Source organism: Carcharodon carcharias, chromosome 18, assembly GCF_017639515.1.
Source record: "Carcharodon carcharias isolate sCarCar2 chromosome 18, sCarCar2.pri, whole genome shotgun sequence".
Taxonomy (NCBI): domain Eukaryota; kingdom Metazoa; phylum Chordata; class Chondrichthyes; order Lamniformes; family Lamnidae; genus Carcharodon; species Carcharodon carcharias.
Window position 1 is genome coordinate 21028383 of NC_054484.1, and position 18899 is coordinate 21047281.

The window sequence follows — 18899 nt, forward strand, 5'->3', positions numbered from 1 at the left end:
GAACCCAGGGTCTCCCGACACAGGCAGAGAGCGACCAGTCATGGCCAACACTTCTTCATCCTTACCAGCTGGATTAGTAACAGAAGCTACAATATTTACATTTTTAAAAAAATTCCTGCTCTCAACAGATTTCCACTCATTTGCACCCTCAAAGCCATCAACTCATGGACACAAATTATATTTTACAGCAATTGCCCCACTTAGCCAAAACTTTCTGATTTAATTTATACAAGGAGTTATTTTTTTTTAAATTACACTTTCCCGCTCATGAAATCCATCTCAGATTTCGGACAAACAAAAATCAGTGTGTGCTTTGCAGATTTTGCTTTCCTTTGACTGCTTATTTTATTGTTTAAGATTTACAAAGCCCAAGGGGTTTTTATTCATAACTTAATTGCTATTCTATTAAAGTGACTGGTTTGCCTCTTACATAATCCCAAGACGTGTGCTGTAGCAGACTGAAAATCAAAAAGTACATAAAATACTACAATAATCTTTGGAAAATTTCAGAGGTGGACACATTGGTTGACAAGGCACTTCATCTTTAAGTATGATGTTACCACATTATGTCACACATTAAAAAGCAAAAAGCTCTTCTAACCATCAGAAGCTTTTTAAATGTGTCAAGTCCCCACAACTGTTATTTTACATTTCGTAAACATTTCAACACTCCACACTTTAGGGGGAAAGTGCTGTCAAGGCAAAATATGCATCCTAATAAAAAAAACTCATTTTTGGTTTTACTGTCTCGATGTTCATTAAATGAGAACTTAAATCCCAGCCCTGGCTGATTATGATGCAGGTTTCATTTGTTTGGGTCTATATGGAATGAGTTGCAACAATCTTAAAATGTGTGTTTTTAAACAGATAGTCTCATGGCCCACAGGATAACTGGTCTGGAAAACAAATAGTGGCGGGAGTCCATCTGAGGCTGATGCAGGGTAGGGAGAGGTTTGCAGAGCACTCTGACTGAAAATACGCCTCATTCCATAGCTTGGCAAAAAAAAAAATGCAGATAGAATCAATTCATCTGACAGAAATAAGCACCAGTCAATATTGGTCCTCGAAACCTCCCATCAATCTCGTTGTCAGTTGGGCAACTGCATCCTCCCAACAGCTGTACTGATGCTGGAGTCATTTATCTCCAGCCAGGCGACCCTACAAGTGATCCCCATTTCCCCCACACAGAACCACAAGTCCCTTGGTCCTGTACGATTGCAAGCAGCGCCCAGCTGATGTGATTATGGACAGTCATATTCCAGGATCAATTTTTGATGAGTTCTATGGGGGAATGAAGAGCTGTCCCTCACTGTAAACTCTTCCTCTCACTCAGCCGTGGTACTGAATTGTGCCCAATTAGTGACCAAAAGAAAATTTCCCCCCCCTTACCCCGTCAAGTGCATAAAAACAGTGTGTGGCTTCCTGTAACGCGTAATCAAGAGTTACGACAGAAACTTTCCGCTATAGACATGTCTAGACTCCGTAGACAGTAGGTGGGTGGGACAACCCACTCTTGTCACCTGGCATTAACAATGAGGTGGTTTTTGTCAGCAGTGTCAAGAGGTCCTGTGGAACATTTGTACATAGTTGATTATAATTGGGGCTCTAGAGTAGGCAAACAACAGTGCTGAGCTTGACAATACAAGGCATGGATAGGAGGACCTTAAAGCGAAGGGTGAGGAGCATGTGTACATATGTATGTGGCTACACAGAGGAGGAATTGTATTTCGAACAGAGCTAGTTTGCACGAGTTAGCAAGGCTGCAATTTCATTTGCTGGCTACAGATGGCACCAAAACGCAAGACCGACATGGAATTAACCCATGAGCTCCTGAATTGAGGGACTGAATTCCAGCGTTAGCTCAGGATTTGTTACCTAACAGTGAACAGGTAGGCCAAAAGTTTTCAAACCCAACAGTGGCGTAGCTCGAAGCACAGGACGACCCCGGGGATATTGTCAATTTTGGCTGCTGAATCCCGCCCCCCTCCGCAACCGACAATCCTACCTGCTGAAATTGGTATCCAAAAGCCTTTGGCCTGTATTATGTCGTGCAGTTTATAAGAAGAGTGCAATTGTTTAGGTTTGAAACAATGGCTTAACTCAGCTGTTGATAAGAGTTACAATCACCTTCAAATACAGGAAGCAAAAAACACATTATACATTCTATTGAATTGTCCTGTGACCCCAAAATGAAACAATGAGAGATGGCTGTACACTTATTGACATCTTTTTGCTTCCCCACCTCCCTTATGGCTCTTTGGTTTAGGATTGCTGGAGAGGGGAATTTTGAGTGAGCACAGATATTTTGTGTAGCTCTTGCTCCTCCTGTGGTATCACAAAGCTCTGCCTCAATGACATTACAATTTGAAAACATACCCATAAGCTCACAGCCCATTCATAATGTCCGTGGATTGAAAAACTTCCAATCACAGCAGAAGATTGAGACAAAATGCCCGGGTTCCAACTAGCAGTTTCAAAGTTTACAAAAGGGATTTGATAACCGATACATATTGGTCAGTGTACAGTGCACTCCACTAAATCAGGATATGGGGCAATTAATTAGAATGAACTTTTGTGCAACACAGTTCGAAGGTTCCGTTCCCAAACCTGGCACGGCATCAGTCACCATCAGCAGAATTTATTTTTAAAACAATCGTTGTTCCATTAGGCACCAGGCTACAAGGGTGCCATCAGTAGTGCAAACGCCCCAATATTCACTCCAAACATGCTCTGGGGACGAAGTGTATGGCTTTATTTCCAGCGATGCCTAATTAGCGATGAATCATCAGTGAGTCCATTGCCACTTCGATGGCTGCAAGGGACAATTAGCAGGATGACTGAAATGAGGAGGGTAATGCCACACAGCACAATCAGGGCATAGGAAATGATCCAGAGTGCAGGCTCTGTCCTTGGCCTTTTGTTGATACAGTTGCTCGAGATATCAGCTGCCGAGAATGGACCAGCAATTTCAGAGACTGGGGAATCATCAATGACTGTTGATAGACAGAAAGCAAATCTTGTTTAGTGTTTAATGAAATAGGTTTTAACCAACTCAGTCTTCTTCTTCTGCCAAGAGCAATATCCCTCAATCCATTCCCCCACGATTTATCAAGTCACTTCAAAGCAGTCAACACTAGTCCTGTTAATATGGTCTCTTCTGAGGCTAATAAGCCACAGGCCTGTCAAAAGTTCTGCAGACTTTCCCTCGATACCTTGGGCTGGTGGTAATTCAGGCTTTTCAAAAGCACAGCTACACTGTTAGAGATACCATTAGAAGAGCACACTTGTAGGAAGAAGAACTGATTGGCACCAACTGGTCACAGAGGTGCTACTGAGTAACATTGGGAACCAGTTTGGAAGAATAAAAGGTCTCTGATTCCTACCCACCCCCGCAAGAATGTTGTTTCTTTTTTTTTAAGATGACCTGAGAGCATCTGTTCCAACTAGTGAAAACAAAGTAGGATTCTAGGTGTCCACACAATAAACGGCCAATCACCACAGAAGAGGGGAAGGAAGCTTTGACAGGCAGGTCAGAAAGTTATGGCAGAGGATCTGTCTCTCTCCTCTCAGTGCACGAAGAAAAAGAAACTATTAGAGCTTGAAGGCTTAAATAAACAACTAGGTGGACCTTCCTTACTCAATTTTGTGAAGTCCAGTACTGGATTTAGAGAAGTTAATGCAGTAATATTATTCTACTTCAGAAAATAAGTTTGCAGCATATAGCTAGCATATTTTCCACAGATTGCTCAACTTGGGCACCATGATTAACTCAGAGTCAACAGATGGGACATTGGACAAATGGCATGGTCTATGTCCTTACCTGTCGGAGGGAATGCAACAAATGCACTTTAAAAACATTCATTCTTTCACAGGATGTGGGCATCACTGCCTAGGCCAGCATTTACCGCCCATCCCCAATTGCCCTCAAGGTGATGGTGATGAGCTACCTTCTTGAACCGCTGCAGTCCATGTGGTGCAGGTACACCCACGGTGCTGTTAGGGAGGGAGTTCCAGGATTTTGACCCAGTGACAGTGAAGGAACAGTAATCTAGTTCCAAGTCAGGATGGTGAATGACTTGGAGGGGAACTTCCAGCTGGTGGTGTTCCCATCTATCTGCTGCCCTTGTCCTTCTAGTTGGTAGAGGTTGTTGGTTTGGAAGGTGCTGTCAAAGGAGCCATGATGAGTTCCTGCAGTGCGTCTTGTGGATAGGGTACACACTGCTGCTACTGTGCGTCAGTGGTGGAGGGAATGAATATTTGTGGGTGGGGTGCCAATCAAGTGGGCTGCTTTGACCTGGATAGTGTCAAGCTTTGAGTGTTGCTGGAGCTGCACTCATCCAGGCAAGGGGGGAGTATTCCATCACACTCCTGACTTGAGTCTTGTAGTTGGTGGACAGGCTTTGGGGAGTCAGGTGGTGAGTTACTCACTGCAGGATTCCCAGACTCTGACCTGCTTTTGCAGCCACATATGGTTAATCCAGTTCACTTTCTGGATCTTTATATTCTCCAATTCAAAAAAAGGAAAAAAAACGCACTCTGATGAATTCACTATTACAAACAATTCAATTACTGCGAATATTCCTTCCATTTAATTATTTTTTTTTAAAACTTTGTTCAGAACATTGCCCTCAATTTTGGATTTTTGTAATATCGTTATTCACATTTAACACAACAGCCAGGTGATGCTATGAAGTTACTCACAACTGAAGGTCAGGATCGAGACAAGCATTTTATGCAAGGGCACCAAGTTCTCATTTAGCTTTCAGCCTGATCAGTCTATATTACATTCCGTAATAGAAATTCTCCAATGGGAAAAAAACGGCACGCCCTAGACTCACTAGAAATGCAGTGGCACAGTGGTTATGTTACTGTACCTAGATTAATGATCCACTACTGCAGCTAAGGAACTTTAATTTAGTTAATTAATTAATTCAGGAATTCTGAAACAGCTTGTATCCATAATGGTGACCATGCAACTAGCAGATTGGTCTCAAAACCCATCCAGCTCAATAATGTCCTTAGGAAGGCAGCTCAGCCCGGTCGTGTGTGTGTGTGCGCGCGCGCGCGAGAGAGAGAGTCTCCAAACCCACAGCAAATGCGGCTGGCTCACAACTGCTCTCTGAAAATGCCTAGCAAGTCACTCAGTTACATCAAAACATATGAAAGAAAGTCTAAGGAGGCTAAAAGCAGATCTAACTGCACAGCGGTTGTACCTACACCACATAGACTATAACCGTTGAAGAGGCACATCACACACCACCTTTTCAAGGGCAATTAGGGATGGGTAATAAATGCTGGCCTAGCCAATGATGCTCACATCCAGTGAATGGACACAAGTGAAACTTGGGCAGTTTATTAAATCAGTAGACAATGCTCTGACCAGAGCAGTATTGAGAGCACAAAATCACAAATTCAGGATTTGTTCTTTTACATCAGATTGGCCATTGTGGGCTTTTCTCTCGGGATGTGAGTGCCACTGGCAAGGCTATCTCTAATTAACCTTAGAAAGGTGGTGGTGAGCCATCTTTGCGAACCACCGCACTCCCAAAGTGCTATTAGTTTTGGTTTTGTTCTTATGCGACTTTTCTGCAGTAGTTTGATAAAATGGCCTAACAAACCATTCACTGTAAAAGGCAGTTAGTTAGGAGTCAACCATGTAGCTACGGGTCCGCAGTCATGTGTAGGCCAGACCGGGTAAGGAAGGCAGATTTCCTTCCCTAAAAGGACAGTAGCTTATCAGGTGAGCTTTTACAACAATCTGGTAGTTTCATGGTCTTAGTTACTGAGGTTAGCTTTTTATTCCCGATTTATTTAATTAACTGAACTTAAATTCCTCAGTTGCTAGGTAGATCAATAGTCATATGAACAAAACAAACGAATTAGGAACAGGAGTAGGCCCCTCGGGCCTGCTCCGCCATTCAATAAGATCATGGTTGATCCGATTGTAACTGCCCGCCTACCTTTGCCTTAAAATATTCAAAGGGTCTGTTTCCACTGCCTTTTGAGGAAGAGAGTTCCAAAGACTCAACCATCAGAAAAAAATCTCCTCATCCCTGTCTTAAATGGGAAACGCCTTATTTTTAAACAGTGACTGCTAGTTCTGGATTAGCAGCACCCCCCCCACCCCCAGCCCCCCTGGAGAGGAAACAGCCTCCCAACATCCACCGCTCAGGATCTTAATGGTTTCAATCAAGTCACCTCTCACTCTTCTAAACTCCAGCTGATACAAGTCTAGCCTTTTCTCATAAGACAACCCACCCATTCCTGGTATTAGCGTAGGAAACATTCTCTGAGCTGCTTCCAACTGGCCTCTGGATTACTAGTCCAACAGCGTAACCACACATTCATTTTTTCCCATTTCCCCGCCCCCCCACCCACCACCTCAATTTAGACATTTGTTTCAAGGCCACTTGTTTGAAGTTCTATCACACTCAGGGATTTGACAACATATTAAATCGACTGCAATTATTTTTTTTAGGAAAAGAGCAAGTGCAGGCATAACTTAACTAGTCAACTTTATACACGGGGTGGGAAAAAGACCAGAAAGAAAACTAGCGAAACCTTGCTCGATATCAGAAAAATAAACTTCAGTAGTGTCTAGGCAACACAAGGTGGCAGTGCAATGGCTTTTTACAATGGTGGAGAAGGGGCAGGCGAAGGTGGTGGTAAAAGCTTTTTTATTAGCATCAGGCACAGGGAGCTTTTCCTTGAGCTGTTAGACTTTACCCCGGACTACTTGTTGCTGATGCTAGGTGCAAAACAAAGAAATGCCTTTCATTCCTTAGCACTGGGGTCATTGCTTTGTAGAGTATAAATTTAAAAGGCTAAAATTTAAATGCATTTTATAGAATTTGCAATGGATGGTGCTTGGTGCCTATTTCCCTCCATCCCCCGACTGTCAGTATATTACGACTTACTGGGGAAGGTGCTATGATTAGGAGACAAGGGCAGAGAGAAGGGATATTGTGAAAAGTTGGGTAGGTGGGAATGATCTAGAAATAAAAGGTGCCGGCTAGTTGGGTAGAATGCCCCTTTCCTCCTCCATAAAAATCCTCTAACATGAGCAGCATACAAACTGCTAAAGTCATAATCTCAGAATATACGGTTTAGGAGGTGGCCATTTGGCCAGTCAGAGATGTGCTGGCTCCTTAAAAGAGCTACCCATGACGAGTCTCACTCCCCAGCTCTCTGTAGCCCAGCACAATTTTTTCTTTTCAAATATTTCATCTTCCAAAACTGAGACCCCTACCATCTAGAGAGACAAGTCAGCAGAGACATGAACCACCTCCACATTCCCCTCCAAGCCACTCACCATCCTGACTTGCAAAATATATTGCCCTTCCTTCACCGACACCGGATCAACGTCCTGGAACTCCCTCCCTCACAGCACTGAGGGTGTGCCTACAGCACATGGACTGCAGTGGTTCAAGGCAGCGGCTCACCACCACCTCCTCAGGGGCAATTAGGGATGGGCAATAAGTGCTGGCCTAGCCGGCGAAGCCCACATCCCATGAAGGAATAAAAAGATGCCATTCACTTTGAAAACAATTAAAGCTGTTTCCACCACCCTTTCACTCTGTGCCTTCCAGATCAGAACTTGTTGCTTAAATTTTGTTTTACCTCATGTCACCTCAGATTCTTTGCCAATAGGTAGGAATAAGTAAGACTCAAGAGAAATGGGAGTTTTGATCGAAGTTATGGAGAGCAGGCAGAAAAGTGGAACTGAGGCCACCATCCAATCAGCCATAATCTTATTGAATGGTGGGGCAGGCTCAATGGGCCAAATGCTATTTTTCACTATGATTATGCAGAATGGAAAGGAAACTTCCTGGACCAACCTACTACATTCCAATCAAAAATCTTTGGCCTACTACCCATGTCAAATTGCACTTAATGGAATTCATATAACTTGGTCATTTCTCACAACAGAAAAGCACAAAAATGTAACAATTTGTTTATTTTCCTTCATTGAGAAGTGATGCTGAAAGAAGACACTGTACGTTAGAACTGAAGTACACCAGGCCTCAAAGTGATAGGACTGGTTCTCTCCTCTCCCTAGTCCACATGGATACCAAGCAGTAGTGCAATGTCCTGGGGAGAAATCAACTTCCTTTAAAATTGGAGCACACTCTCTAACAGAGTGGATTCTTAACACTCAACCATCCAAGACAGATAGTCGGTTGAATAAAAATTGCAAATTAAAAAAAAAGGCGGGGGAAATAAAAGTGCAGTAGCTCTACCAAAGAACATTAGCATTGGAAAAAAGAATGTGCAACCCGAAATGGGCCTGATACAAGGGGAAAAAAATTACTTATCTGATGATAGCTCAGTGGGCCAATGGACTGCATATTGTGTTGCTGAGCTATCCAGACTCAGGCTCGATTACTGGGTACCTGATCTCAATAGGGTTGCTCTGGTGGCCTCATCACTGCTAGTCCTTGAATCAGCAAGGGTTCTTGCTCTTCATGGCAATCTCACAATTTCTGCTGGACAGTGCGCACTCAAGTGTGCGCAGGCTTACACAAGAAATAGGAGCAAGGGTAGACCATAAGGTTATCAAATCTCCTCTGCCATTCAGTACGATCATGGCTGATCTTGGGCTTCAATCCCACTTTCCTGCCCACTCTCCATGTCCCTTGATTCCTTGACAGACTAAGGATCTGTCTATCCACAACCCTCCAGGGTAGAGAATTCCAAAGATTCACAACCCTTTGAGTGAAGCAAGTTTTCCTCATCTCAGTCCTAAATGATTGGCCCCTTTCCCCAAGATTGTGCCCCCATGTTTTAGATTCCCTAACCAATCTCTCAGCATTCACACTATCAAGCCCCTTCAGAATCTTGCATGTTTCAATGAGATTGACTCTCATTCTAGGCTTGCACAGACACATGCTTAGCAAGGCGAGGCACTGGACTTGGCTTTGACATCCTCTTACAATTGAATAGCTTGTTGATGACATCAGGAACTGCTTGTGACAAATATGGGCCTGGGTGACGTGCAGTACGGCATCTGGTGCACTTCACTCTAACTCAGCACGAGCTGTAACCTTCACACAGAGGGGAGAAAAGTAGCAATTCTTTAAAAAAAAAAATGCAATTTGGAACTTGGGCTGCCCATTGGGAGAAACTCCAGTTGTTTCTGGTGACCCTCAACATGGAGGAATGGGAATTTAATTTTCCTCAGGTGATAGGATCGACCTCCAAAACAGTGTAAGCACAGGGTTCAGATTCTATAACTAGGGACAGCACGAGTGCCATGACCAACCCCTGACCTGGATTTTAAATTGCCCCGACGTTGGTGGCCATTCCTTCAGCTGCTTGGGCCCTAAGCTCTGGAATTATCCCCTAAACCTCATTTTCCTCCTTCAAGACACTGGTCAAAATCTACCTCTTTGTGGTGACCTGTCTTAACATCTCCTTACTGTGGCTTGGTGTTAAACTTTGTTTGATAATCCTCCTGAAAGGCACCTTGTGATGTGTTACTACGTTAAGGGCACTACGTAAAAGGCAAGCTGTTACTCGGGTAAATTCCCTACATTTTCCGACCGGTGTGTTTGGAACCTGGACACACAGCCCGCTCAGTGGATGCCACCAAAAGGCAAGACCACACCCAGTCTTTCCCCAGATTTTTAAAAAAAAGTTACCTCAAGGTTTCAACCAGATTGGGAGTCGAAAAGAGCAGAACACAAAAATGGCATCAACCCCTTCTCCGTGCAGCATTAATGTTTGGCGGCATTGCTCAGGGTTGCCAGGCCACCTCAAGATCCAACAACCACCAACTACTTTTGGAAGGCGGCGTAAAACTGGTTCAACCATTCCCCAAACCAGCAGAATGGAAAATTGGTTGGGGTGTTGAACGGCTGTTGGATCAACCCCTACTCATTGTCTGTCTCCCTGAAGTTGAAAATGCCACCACAGGTCTTTAACGGAACACGAGCCTGAGGCATTTCCTTGGTACCGCTCCCACTCCACCGTGGTAAGTTTCCTGAAAGGGCAGCAGAAGCCCCATAAGACTTGGGGGGGGGTGGCTAGATTCAGGAAATTCACAGCCTGTAGCTCTTCAAAAGGACTAAAGCCATGAATTCCTTGGAGCCACCCCTGTTAGTTTGCCAGAAGCGCAAAGGAGAACCCACACAAAACGGCAGCAATTCCAGAGTTGGGAGTGATGTGACAGCACCAAGCATCGCTGCTGCATGTTAATTGGTCAAACCTTCTGTCATTCATAAATCACCCTGAAGCATCATTCGATAGTGCCACAGTTTAAAAAAAAAAGACAATACCCTTTTTATGAGGAAAGTATTTGTTCCTTCAGCAGAATTTGAGAGATCTACAGTTATCACCGTTTGCAAACACATCAGTTCTATGATTAGCAAGCTCTGTAATGGCATATAGTGTTAACTGCTCCCTTACTCCAGCAGTCCGTGCAAGCTTCCAGCTCCAGCCTTTACAGAGAGGGTCTAGTGCATACTGTATAACAGAAGAACTTTGTGACAGTCAAACAAGTTTTGAAATTTTAAGCCAATTCTTTGAGTTAACAGCTTGCTCTTTTTAAAAGCCCCAAAGAACACATTCTTTCAGCGAGGTCAAGGCCTTTTCATCCTCCGAGCTCAGAGAACTGGACTCAATTGTTGTTTAGCCCTGTGACACACGGCATATTAACACGCAGCACAAATCATGTTTATTAAACAAAAAAAAACGTAGGAAAAGTGAATGGAGCCAAGGGCCTACCTGCACATGAGCTGGTAGAAAACCCAACTCGTTTCTGCGCCCGGTCAAAGATGACATAGAAGCCTTCCATTACAGTGGCTCCCAACACCAGTCCGTTGGAGGACGAGGAGATTCCAAATCTATAGCATTCCATCTGGGCTCCAATATCGGCCATTGGCTGAATGTACAACTGCGTAGTAACATACACCAGTAAACTCAACAAGACTAGAGAATACATCCAGAATGGAGGTTAAGAAATACAGTAATAGACATGCATCTACCAGCATGGACATGACCAAACCACAATATATAATGAAGAAATTTATAATTGTTCAACACAGTCCTTTCATATCTTCTCCAACCCTAGACTGTCTTCATTTGTTGGTATTTGTGTACGCTACGTCAGGACAAAGTACTGGGCCATTCTTACCTATCATTTTGAATGTCAGAGAAGGGGGGGCTTAGATTGAATGGGCAAGATATAGGACTGATCTGTTAAATATGTTAAACAAAAACAGAATTACCTGGAAAAACTCAGCAGGTCTGGCAGCATCGGCGGAGAAGAAAAGAGTTGACGTTTCGAGTCCTCATGACCCTTCGACAGAACTTGCGTTCGAGTCCAAGAAAGAGTTGAAATATAAGCTGGTTTAAGGTGTGTGTGTGGGGGGCGGAGAGATAGAGAGACAGAGAGGTGGAGGGGGGGGGGGTGTGGTTGTAGGGACAAACAAGCAGTGATAGAAGCAGATCATCAAAAGATGTCAACGACAATAGTACAATAGAACACATAGGTGTTAAAATTAAAGTTGGTGATATTATCTAAACGAATGTGCTAATTAAGAATGGATGGTAGGGCACTCAAGGTATAGCTCTAGTGGGTTTTTTTTTTATATAATGGAAATAGGTGGGAAAAGGAAAATCTTTATAACTTATTGGAAAAAAAAGGGGGAAGGGGGAAACAGAAAGGGGGTGGGGATGGGGGAGGGAGCTTACGACCTAAAGTTGTTGAATTCAATATTCAGTCCGGAAGGCTGTAAAGTCCCTAGTCGGAAGATGAGGTGTTGTTCCTCCAGTTTGCGTTGGGCTTCACTGGAACAATGCAGCAAGCCAAGGACAGACATGTGGGCAAGAGAGCAGGGTGGAGTGTTGAAATGGCAAGCGACAGGGAGGTTTGGGTCATTCTTGCGGACAGACCGCAGGTGTTCTGCAAAGCGGTCGCCCAGTTTACGTTTGGTCTCTCCAATGTAGAGGAGACCACATTGGGAGCAACGAATGCAGTAGACTAAGTTGGGGGAAATGCAAGTGAAATGCTGCTTCACTTGAAAGGAGTGTTTGGGTCCTTGGACGGTGAGGAGAGAGGAAGTGAAGGGGCAGGTGTTGCATCTTTTGCGTGGGCATGGGGTGGTGCCATAGGAGGGGGTTGAGGAGTAGGGGGTGATGGAGGAGTGGACCAGGGTGTCCCGGAGGGAGCGATCCCTACGGAATGCCGATAAGGGGGGTGAAGGGAAGATGTGTTTGGTGGTGGCATCATGCTGGAGTTGGCGGAAATGGCGGAGGATGATCCTTTGAATGCGGAGGCTGGTGGGGTGATAAGTGAGGACAAGGGGGACCCTATCATGTTTCTGGGAGGGAGGAGAAGGCGTGAGGGCGGATGCGCGGGAGATGGGCCGGACACGGTTGAGGGCCCTGTCAACGACCGTGGGTGGAAAACCTCGGTTAAGGAAGAAGGAGGACATGTCAGAGGAACTGTTTTTGAATGTAGCATCATCGGAACAGATGCGACGGAGGCGAAGGAACTGAGAAAATGGGATGGAGTCCTTACAGGAAGCGGGGTGTGAGGAGCTGTAGTCGAGATAGCTGTGGGAGTCGGTGGGTTTGTAATGGATATTGGTGGACAGTCTATCACCAGAGATTGAGACAGAGAGGTCAAGGAAGGGAAGGGAAGTGTCAGAGATGGACCACGTGAAAATGATGGAGGGGTGGAGATTGGAAGCAAAATTAATAAATTTTTCCAAGTCCTGACGAGAGCATGAAGCGGCACCGAAGTAATCATCGATGTACCGGAGAAAGAGTTGTGGAAGGGGGCCGGAGTAGGACTGCAACAAGGAATGTTCCACATACCCCATAAAGAGACAGGCATAGCTGGGGCCCATGCGGGTACCCATAGCCACACCTTTTATTTGGAGGAAGTGAGAGGAGTTGAAGGAGAAATTGTTCAGTGTGAGAACAAGTTCAGCCAGACGGAGGAGAGTAGTGGTGGATGGGGATTGTTCGGGCCTCTGTTCGAGGAAGAAGCTAAGGGCCCTCAGACCATCCTGGTGGGGGATGGAGGTGTAGAGGGATTGGACGTCCATGGTGAAGAGGAAGCGGTTGGGGCCAGGGAACTGGAAATTGTTGATGTGACGTAAGGTGTCAGAGGAATCACGGATGTAGGTGGGAAGGGACTGGACAAGGGGAGAGAGAAGGGAGTCAAGATAACGAGAAATGAGTTCTGTGGGGCAGGAACAAGCTGAGACGATCGGTCTACCGGGGCAGTTCTGTTTGTGGATTTTGGGTAGGAGATAGAAGCGGGCCGTCCGAGGTTGGGAGACTATCAGGTTGGAAGCTGTGGGAGGGAGATCCCCAGAGGAGATGAGGTCAGTGACAGTCCTGGAAACAATGGCTTGATGTTCAGTGGTGGGGTAAATATGTTGTTGACTCAGCTCAGGTCTTACCTGTGGCAAGATGGTGATACGGAAAGATTGGGTAGAATTCTCTCCTCGGAGGTAGATGGAGATTTTGGGAAAGTAGGACCAAGGTGTGGCTCCTTGTACCCAACAGGCTAGCTGGCTACCTGACCAAAATCCATCAGCAAATTCTTTAACCTGCCAACACAATGTAAAAAAATAAGTTCAGCAAATATGGGGTTGTGGGAAGAGTTGAAAGATACAATATTAACCTTCAGCCAAGATGATCAAATATTCTGTGGAACACAACTGTCCTAGGTGAAAAGGAGTTTTAACTCTTCAGTTAATTAATTGATTGTCAAGGGCAGCTTTCCCTGCTAGTTTATGCTATCTATAGTCATTCATCTCTCTTAGGAGATTAAATAAATTCAATCAAATCTATGACAATGTAAGTAAAATATTAATTGGAAAGAGCTCTCTCATCAGGCCTTTTTCAGTTCAAGTTACATTCTTCAACTTAAAATGTCCAAACTTTAGGGTCCATAGCCAGGAATTCAAATATTCTACAACATACTCTGATCTAAAGGTATAAAGGAGATCATTACAATCTCTCTAGTTTTGCATCATTATATAATGGACCCATAAGTGGACCTTATACAACCCATGATCTGGAGTGTACCATTTACTGCCCAACAATAACTTGTATTTATATAGCATCGTAACGTAAAAAACTAAAATCTTCCCAAGCTGCTGCTTCACAGGTGTAATCAGATAAAAATTAGATGCTGAATGGACAAAGATGATTGGAAGGGTTACCAACAGTCTGTCCAAAGCAATGGGTCCACTGGAAGCAACAGAGGTGGGGCAGCAGAGGGGTTGTGGGAGATAATTCCAGAGTGAGAGACTTGATGACTGAAGTTATGGCCATCAGTGGTGAAGCAAAGGAAGAGGGAGATGCACAAAAGGTTAGGGGCAGAGTTCACAGGGGAGGTTACAAACCATAGAGAACAGGAAACCCATTTTACATGGCGCTCGATTTTCACTCTCATAAGAGTCTTCCACCATAAAGTCAATCGACAAAACCTATTTTGTGCCATTCACTGGCTGAGATTCGCGGCTCTGAGGAAATATTCCTAAATATGCTTAAACGCTTGCAGGCATTATAATGGTTACAAGTGGCTAGGTATTGCATATTATGTTAATTAGACATCTACTCCTAGAAGGGTGGAAGGTTACATTTGCATAATATGCTAATTATGTACACTACAGTTGACCCAGGACTCAACAAAAGGAGCTATTATGCTAATGAGCCAAACATCATGTAAGCAGGTAGCTTCCAGAATTTTGTAGTACTTTGGGGGTGGTTTAGTGAAAAAGCTGGCAATTGAGCTTTATGCTGTTATTAGACAGGTTTAAATGAGAACATTTTACATTTTGAAAGCTAAACTATATACTTGCCCCCTCCGAAATTAATCCCTTTTTTAAACTTCAAAAACATGTAATGCTCTAAAAGGGGAGAAATATTAGTGCAAGGAACAGGCAGCATTTTGGACAAAGAGAAAGCTTTCACTACTGCGACCTAATAATCTGGGTGGTAGAATACTGGAGAAAACTCAGTTGCAAGATTTTCAATTATAAATCAGTCGTTTGCCTGAAGCCCTCATCTGGAACCAAAAAACAAGAGTTGCAAGAGTCAAGTGGCATCCAACAAGTGGGCTCCAGGGATTAGTCAAGTGGCTTCAAATTAAAAATTGAAAGCAACATACAAATGCTCAAAATCCAGTCTTGGAGCCCAATTCCATTACCTGCTCTGGATCCAGTTTCACTCAATAAACAGTCCTTCCCTTTTCTTCCTTTCATCTTAACAGCAACTCCTCTCTGCCTCCGCTTTCGCTTCACAGAATCTCAGAATTTTAACAGCACAGGAGGCGGCCATTTGGCTCATCATGTCTGCACCGGCTCTCCAAATGAGAATTATGATGTAGTGCCATTGCCCTGCCTTTTCCCCATACCCCTGCACATTACATGAACATTTGAATAGAAACAATGTCCTCTTGAATGCCTCGATTGAACCTGCCTCCACCACACTTCCTGATAGTGCATTCCAGACCCAAACCACTCGTTGAGAGAAAAAAACCTTTTCTCACATCACATTTGCTTCTTTTGCAAATCACTTTAAATCTGTGCCCTCTCGTTCTTGATCCTTTTACGAGCGAGAACAGCTTCTCCCTGTCTACTCTGTCCAGCCCCCTCATGATTTTGAGCATCTCTATCAAATGTCCCCTTAGCCTTCTTCCCTCCAATGAGAACAGTCCCAACCTCTCCAATCTATCCTCATAGCTAAAGTTTCTCATCCCTGGGACCATTCTTGTAAACCTCTTCTGCACTCTCTCCAGTGTGTTCACATCCTTCCTATAATATGGTACCAGAACTGTACACAATATTCAAGCTGAGGTCTAACGAGTGTCTTATATAAATTCAGCATAATCTCCTTGCTCTTGTACTCTATGCCCCTATTAAAAAAGCCCAGGGTAATGTATGCTCTATTAACTGCTCTCTCCACCTGTCCTACCACCTTCAATGATCTATGCACATATACACCCAAGTCTTTCTGCTCCTGGACCACCTTCAAAATTTCACCCTTTATTTTACATTTTCTCTCCATGTTCTTCCTACCAAAATACATCACCTCACACTTCTCCACATTGAACTTCTTCTGCCACCTATCTGCCCACTCTACCAACTTGTCTATGCCCCCTTGAAGTTCTACATCACCTTCCTCGTAGTTCACAATACTCCCAAGTTTCGTGTCATCCACAAACTTTGAAATTGTCCCCTGCACACCAAGGTCTAGATCATTAATATATATCAGGAACACCAATACCGACCCCTGGGGAACTCCACTACAAACCTTCCTCCAGCCCCGAAAAATGTCCATTGACCATTACTCTCTGCTCCCTATTTTTCAGCCAAGTTTGTAGCAACATTGCTACTGTCCCTTTAATTCCATAAGCTAATAACTTTTCTCACAAGTGGGTTGTGTGGTACTGTGTCAAATGCCTTTTTAAAGCCCATGTACAACACATCAACAGTATTACCCTTATCAACCTTTTCTGTTACATTTTCAAAAAATTCTAGCAAGTTAGTTAAACAATATTTTCCCTTAAGGAAGAGCCAGTATGGATTCCTAATCAACTCTTATTTTTCCATGTGACTACTAATTCTATCCTGAATAATTGTTTCTAGAATCTTGCCCACCATTGAAGTTAAACTGAAACAAAACAGAAAATGCTGGAAAAACTCAGCAGGTCCGGCAGCATCTGTGGAGTCCGTATGACTCTCCTTCAGAGCTAAAGGGAAGTGGAGATGTGATGAAATTTATACTGTTTAACCCCTAATAATATAAATTTCATCACATTTTCACTTCCCTTCAGCTCTGAACGGGGGCCATCCAGACTTGAAATGAAGTAAAGTGTTTATCTCTCCACAGATGCTGCCAGACCTGCTGCGCTTTTCCAGCATTTTCTGTTTTTGTTTCAGATTTCCAGCATCTGCAGTATTTTGATTTTATCCTACTGAAGTTAAATTGACTGGTCTGTAATTGCTGGGCTTATCCTTACAACCTTTTTCAAACAAGGGCATAATGTTTGCAACTGTCCAGTCCTCTGGCAACACCCTGAGTCTAGTGAAGACTGAAAGATTATGGCTACTGCCTCTGCAATTTCTACTGTTACTTCCTTCAATATCCTTGGATGTATCTCGTCCGGTCCCAGTGCCTTGTCAACTTTAACTGACAGTCTATTCAACACTTCATCCTCATCAATTTTAAACCCTTCTAATGACAGTTTCCTTGTCTGTCACCATGGCCTGGGTAGCATCGACCTCCTTGGTAAAGACAGATGCAAAATATTAATTTAATACCTCAGCCATAGCCCCTTCGTCCATGTGTAAATTCCCTTTTAGGCCCCTAAATCGGCCCTACTCCTTCTACCACCCTTTTATTTATCTACCTATAGACTTTGGGATTCCCCTTTATGTTGGCTGCCAATCTTCTCATAATCCCTCTTTGCTTCTCTAATATGCTTATTCACCTCCCCTCTGGACCTTCTGCATTCCTTTTGGTTCTCAATTGTGTTTTCTATCTGATACCAGTCATAAGCACACTTTTTCTTCTTTACCTTAATTTCAATCTCCTTTTTCATCCAGGATGCTCTGGATTCATTTGCCCTACCTTCTCCTTTCAATGGAATATACCTTGACTGTGCCTGAACCAATTCTTTTTTTTGAAGGCAACCCATTAATCAGCTACAGTTTTTCCTGCCAATCTTTCATTCAAATCTATTTGGCCCAGCTGTTCTTGCCCCATCGAAGTCGCCTCTTGTCCAGTTAATTATTTTTACTCTGGATTGCCTATCGTTCTATTCCATCATCATCATCCTAAAACAAACAATACAATGATCACTGTCTCCTAAATGCTCCCCCACTGGCATTTGATCTACTTGGCCCACCTCATTTCCAAGAACCAGGTCTAGCAGTACCCCCTTTCTTATTAGACTGGACACATACTGCTGTAGAAAATTCTCCTGAACACACTATGAATTCTTGCCCCTCTCCACCCTTTATACTACGTGTCCCAGTCTACATTTGAGTAAATAAAGACCCCCCCCCCCCGCCCAATTATAACTACTCTATAATGTGTGCATCTCTGTAATTTCCCTGAAGATTTGTTCTTCTACGTCCTTCTCACTATTTGGCAGTCTATATACTGCACCGAGCAATGTAATTGCACCCTTTTTGTTCCTTAGCTCTAGCCAAATTGATTCTGCCCTTGAACCCTGTGGGGCATCCTCTTTCTCCAGCACTGCAATGCTCTCCTTCACCAATACCGCCGCCCCTCCTCCTTTAGTATCTTTTCTGAACACCTTGTACCCAGGAATATTTAACACACAGTTCTGCCCTTTCTTGAGCCAGGTCTCATATCACCACAACAACATCATATTTCCACATGGCAATCTACACCTGTAACTCCCCAATCGTATTTACTGCACTCTACCTCTTGACCTTATAGACGCCCTGCTGCCTCTTTCTGCTCAGGCCTTGCTCCTCTTGACCCTGTGCCACCCCAAGATGGGCCCTCCTCCTCGTCATCTGAGGAGCCATTACCAAGGTTGGGCTGCCTGCCAGCATTTTTGATGCTTCAGTGGATCTATGAATGAGTTGAAGAGGGACATTAAGTGAGCATGTCCTATACAGGTTTCCCTCCATCTCAAAGCCAGCATGCAACTGCTAATCCCTTCACCTGGCCTCCATCTAGACATGGCATTCCCACCCCACCACTTCCAGGTGAAGGAATCCTGGAGGACCAGAGATGGGTTCCTCCCATTCATCCTTGACTGCGTATGCAGACATTGCTCTTTGACCAAGGTGATGAGAGACATGTACAACAAGCCTCACGCAGGCACTTTTCCACTTGTCTCCACTACCCCCGAAACTCTAGAGACACATTTGTCTCGGTAGCATAGAAGGACTAAC

At 44.0% G+C, this 18899-nt stretch overlaps 1 protein-coding gene across 1 annotated transcript in view; it reads right to left on the reverse strand.

Annotated features, from left to right (window-relative positions):
• Positions 1 to 326: 326 nt before the first annotated feature.
• Positions 327 to 18899, reverse strand: part of bace2 (beta-secretase 2) — a 71990-nt gene continuing 53417 nt past the window's right edge. The window contains exons 7-9 of the mRNA XM_041211355.1: positions 13416 to 13565; positions 10726 to 10894; positions 327 to 2993 (exon numbers count right to left, since the gene is read on the reverse strand). Coding sequence (XP_041067289.1) covers positions 2752 to 2993; positions 10726 to 10894; positions 13416 to 13565 — 561 coding nt within the window. The 3' untranslated portion in view covers positions 327 to 2751. The remainder of the gene's footprint in view (positions 2994 to 10725; positions 10895 to 13415; positions 13566 to 18899) is intronic.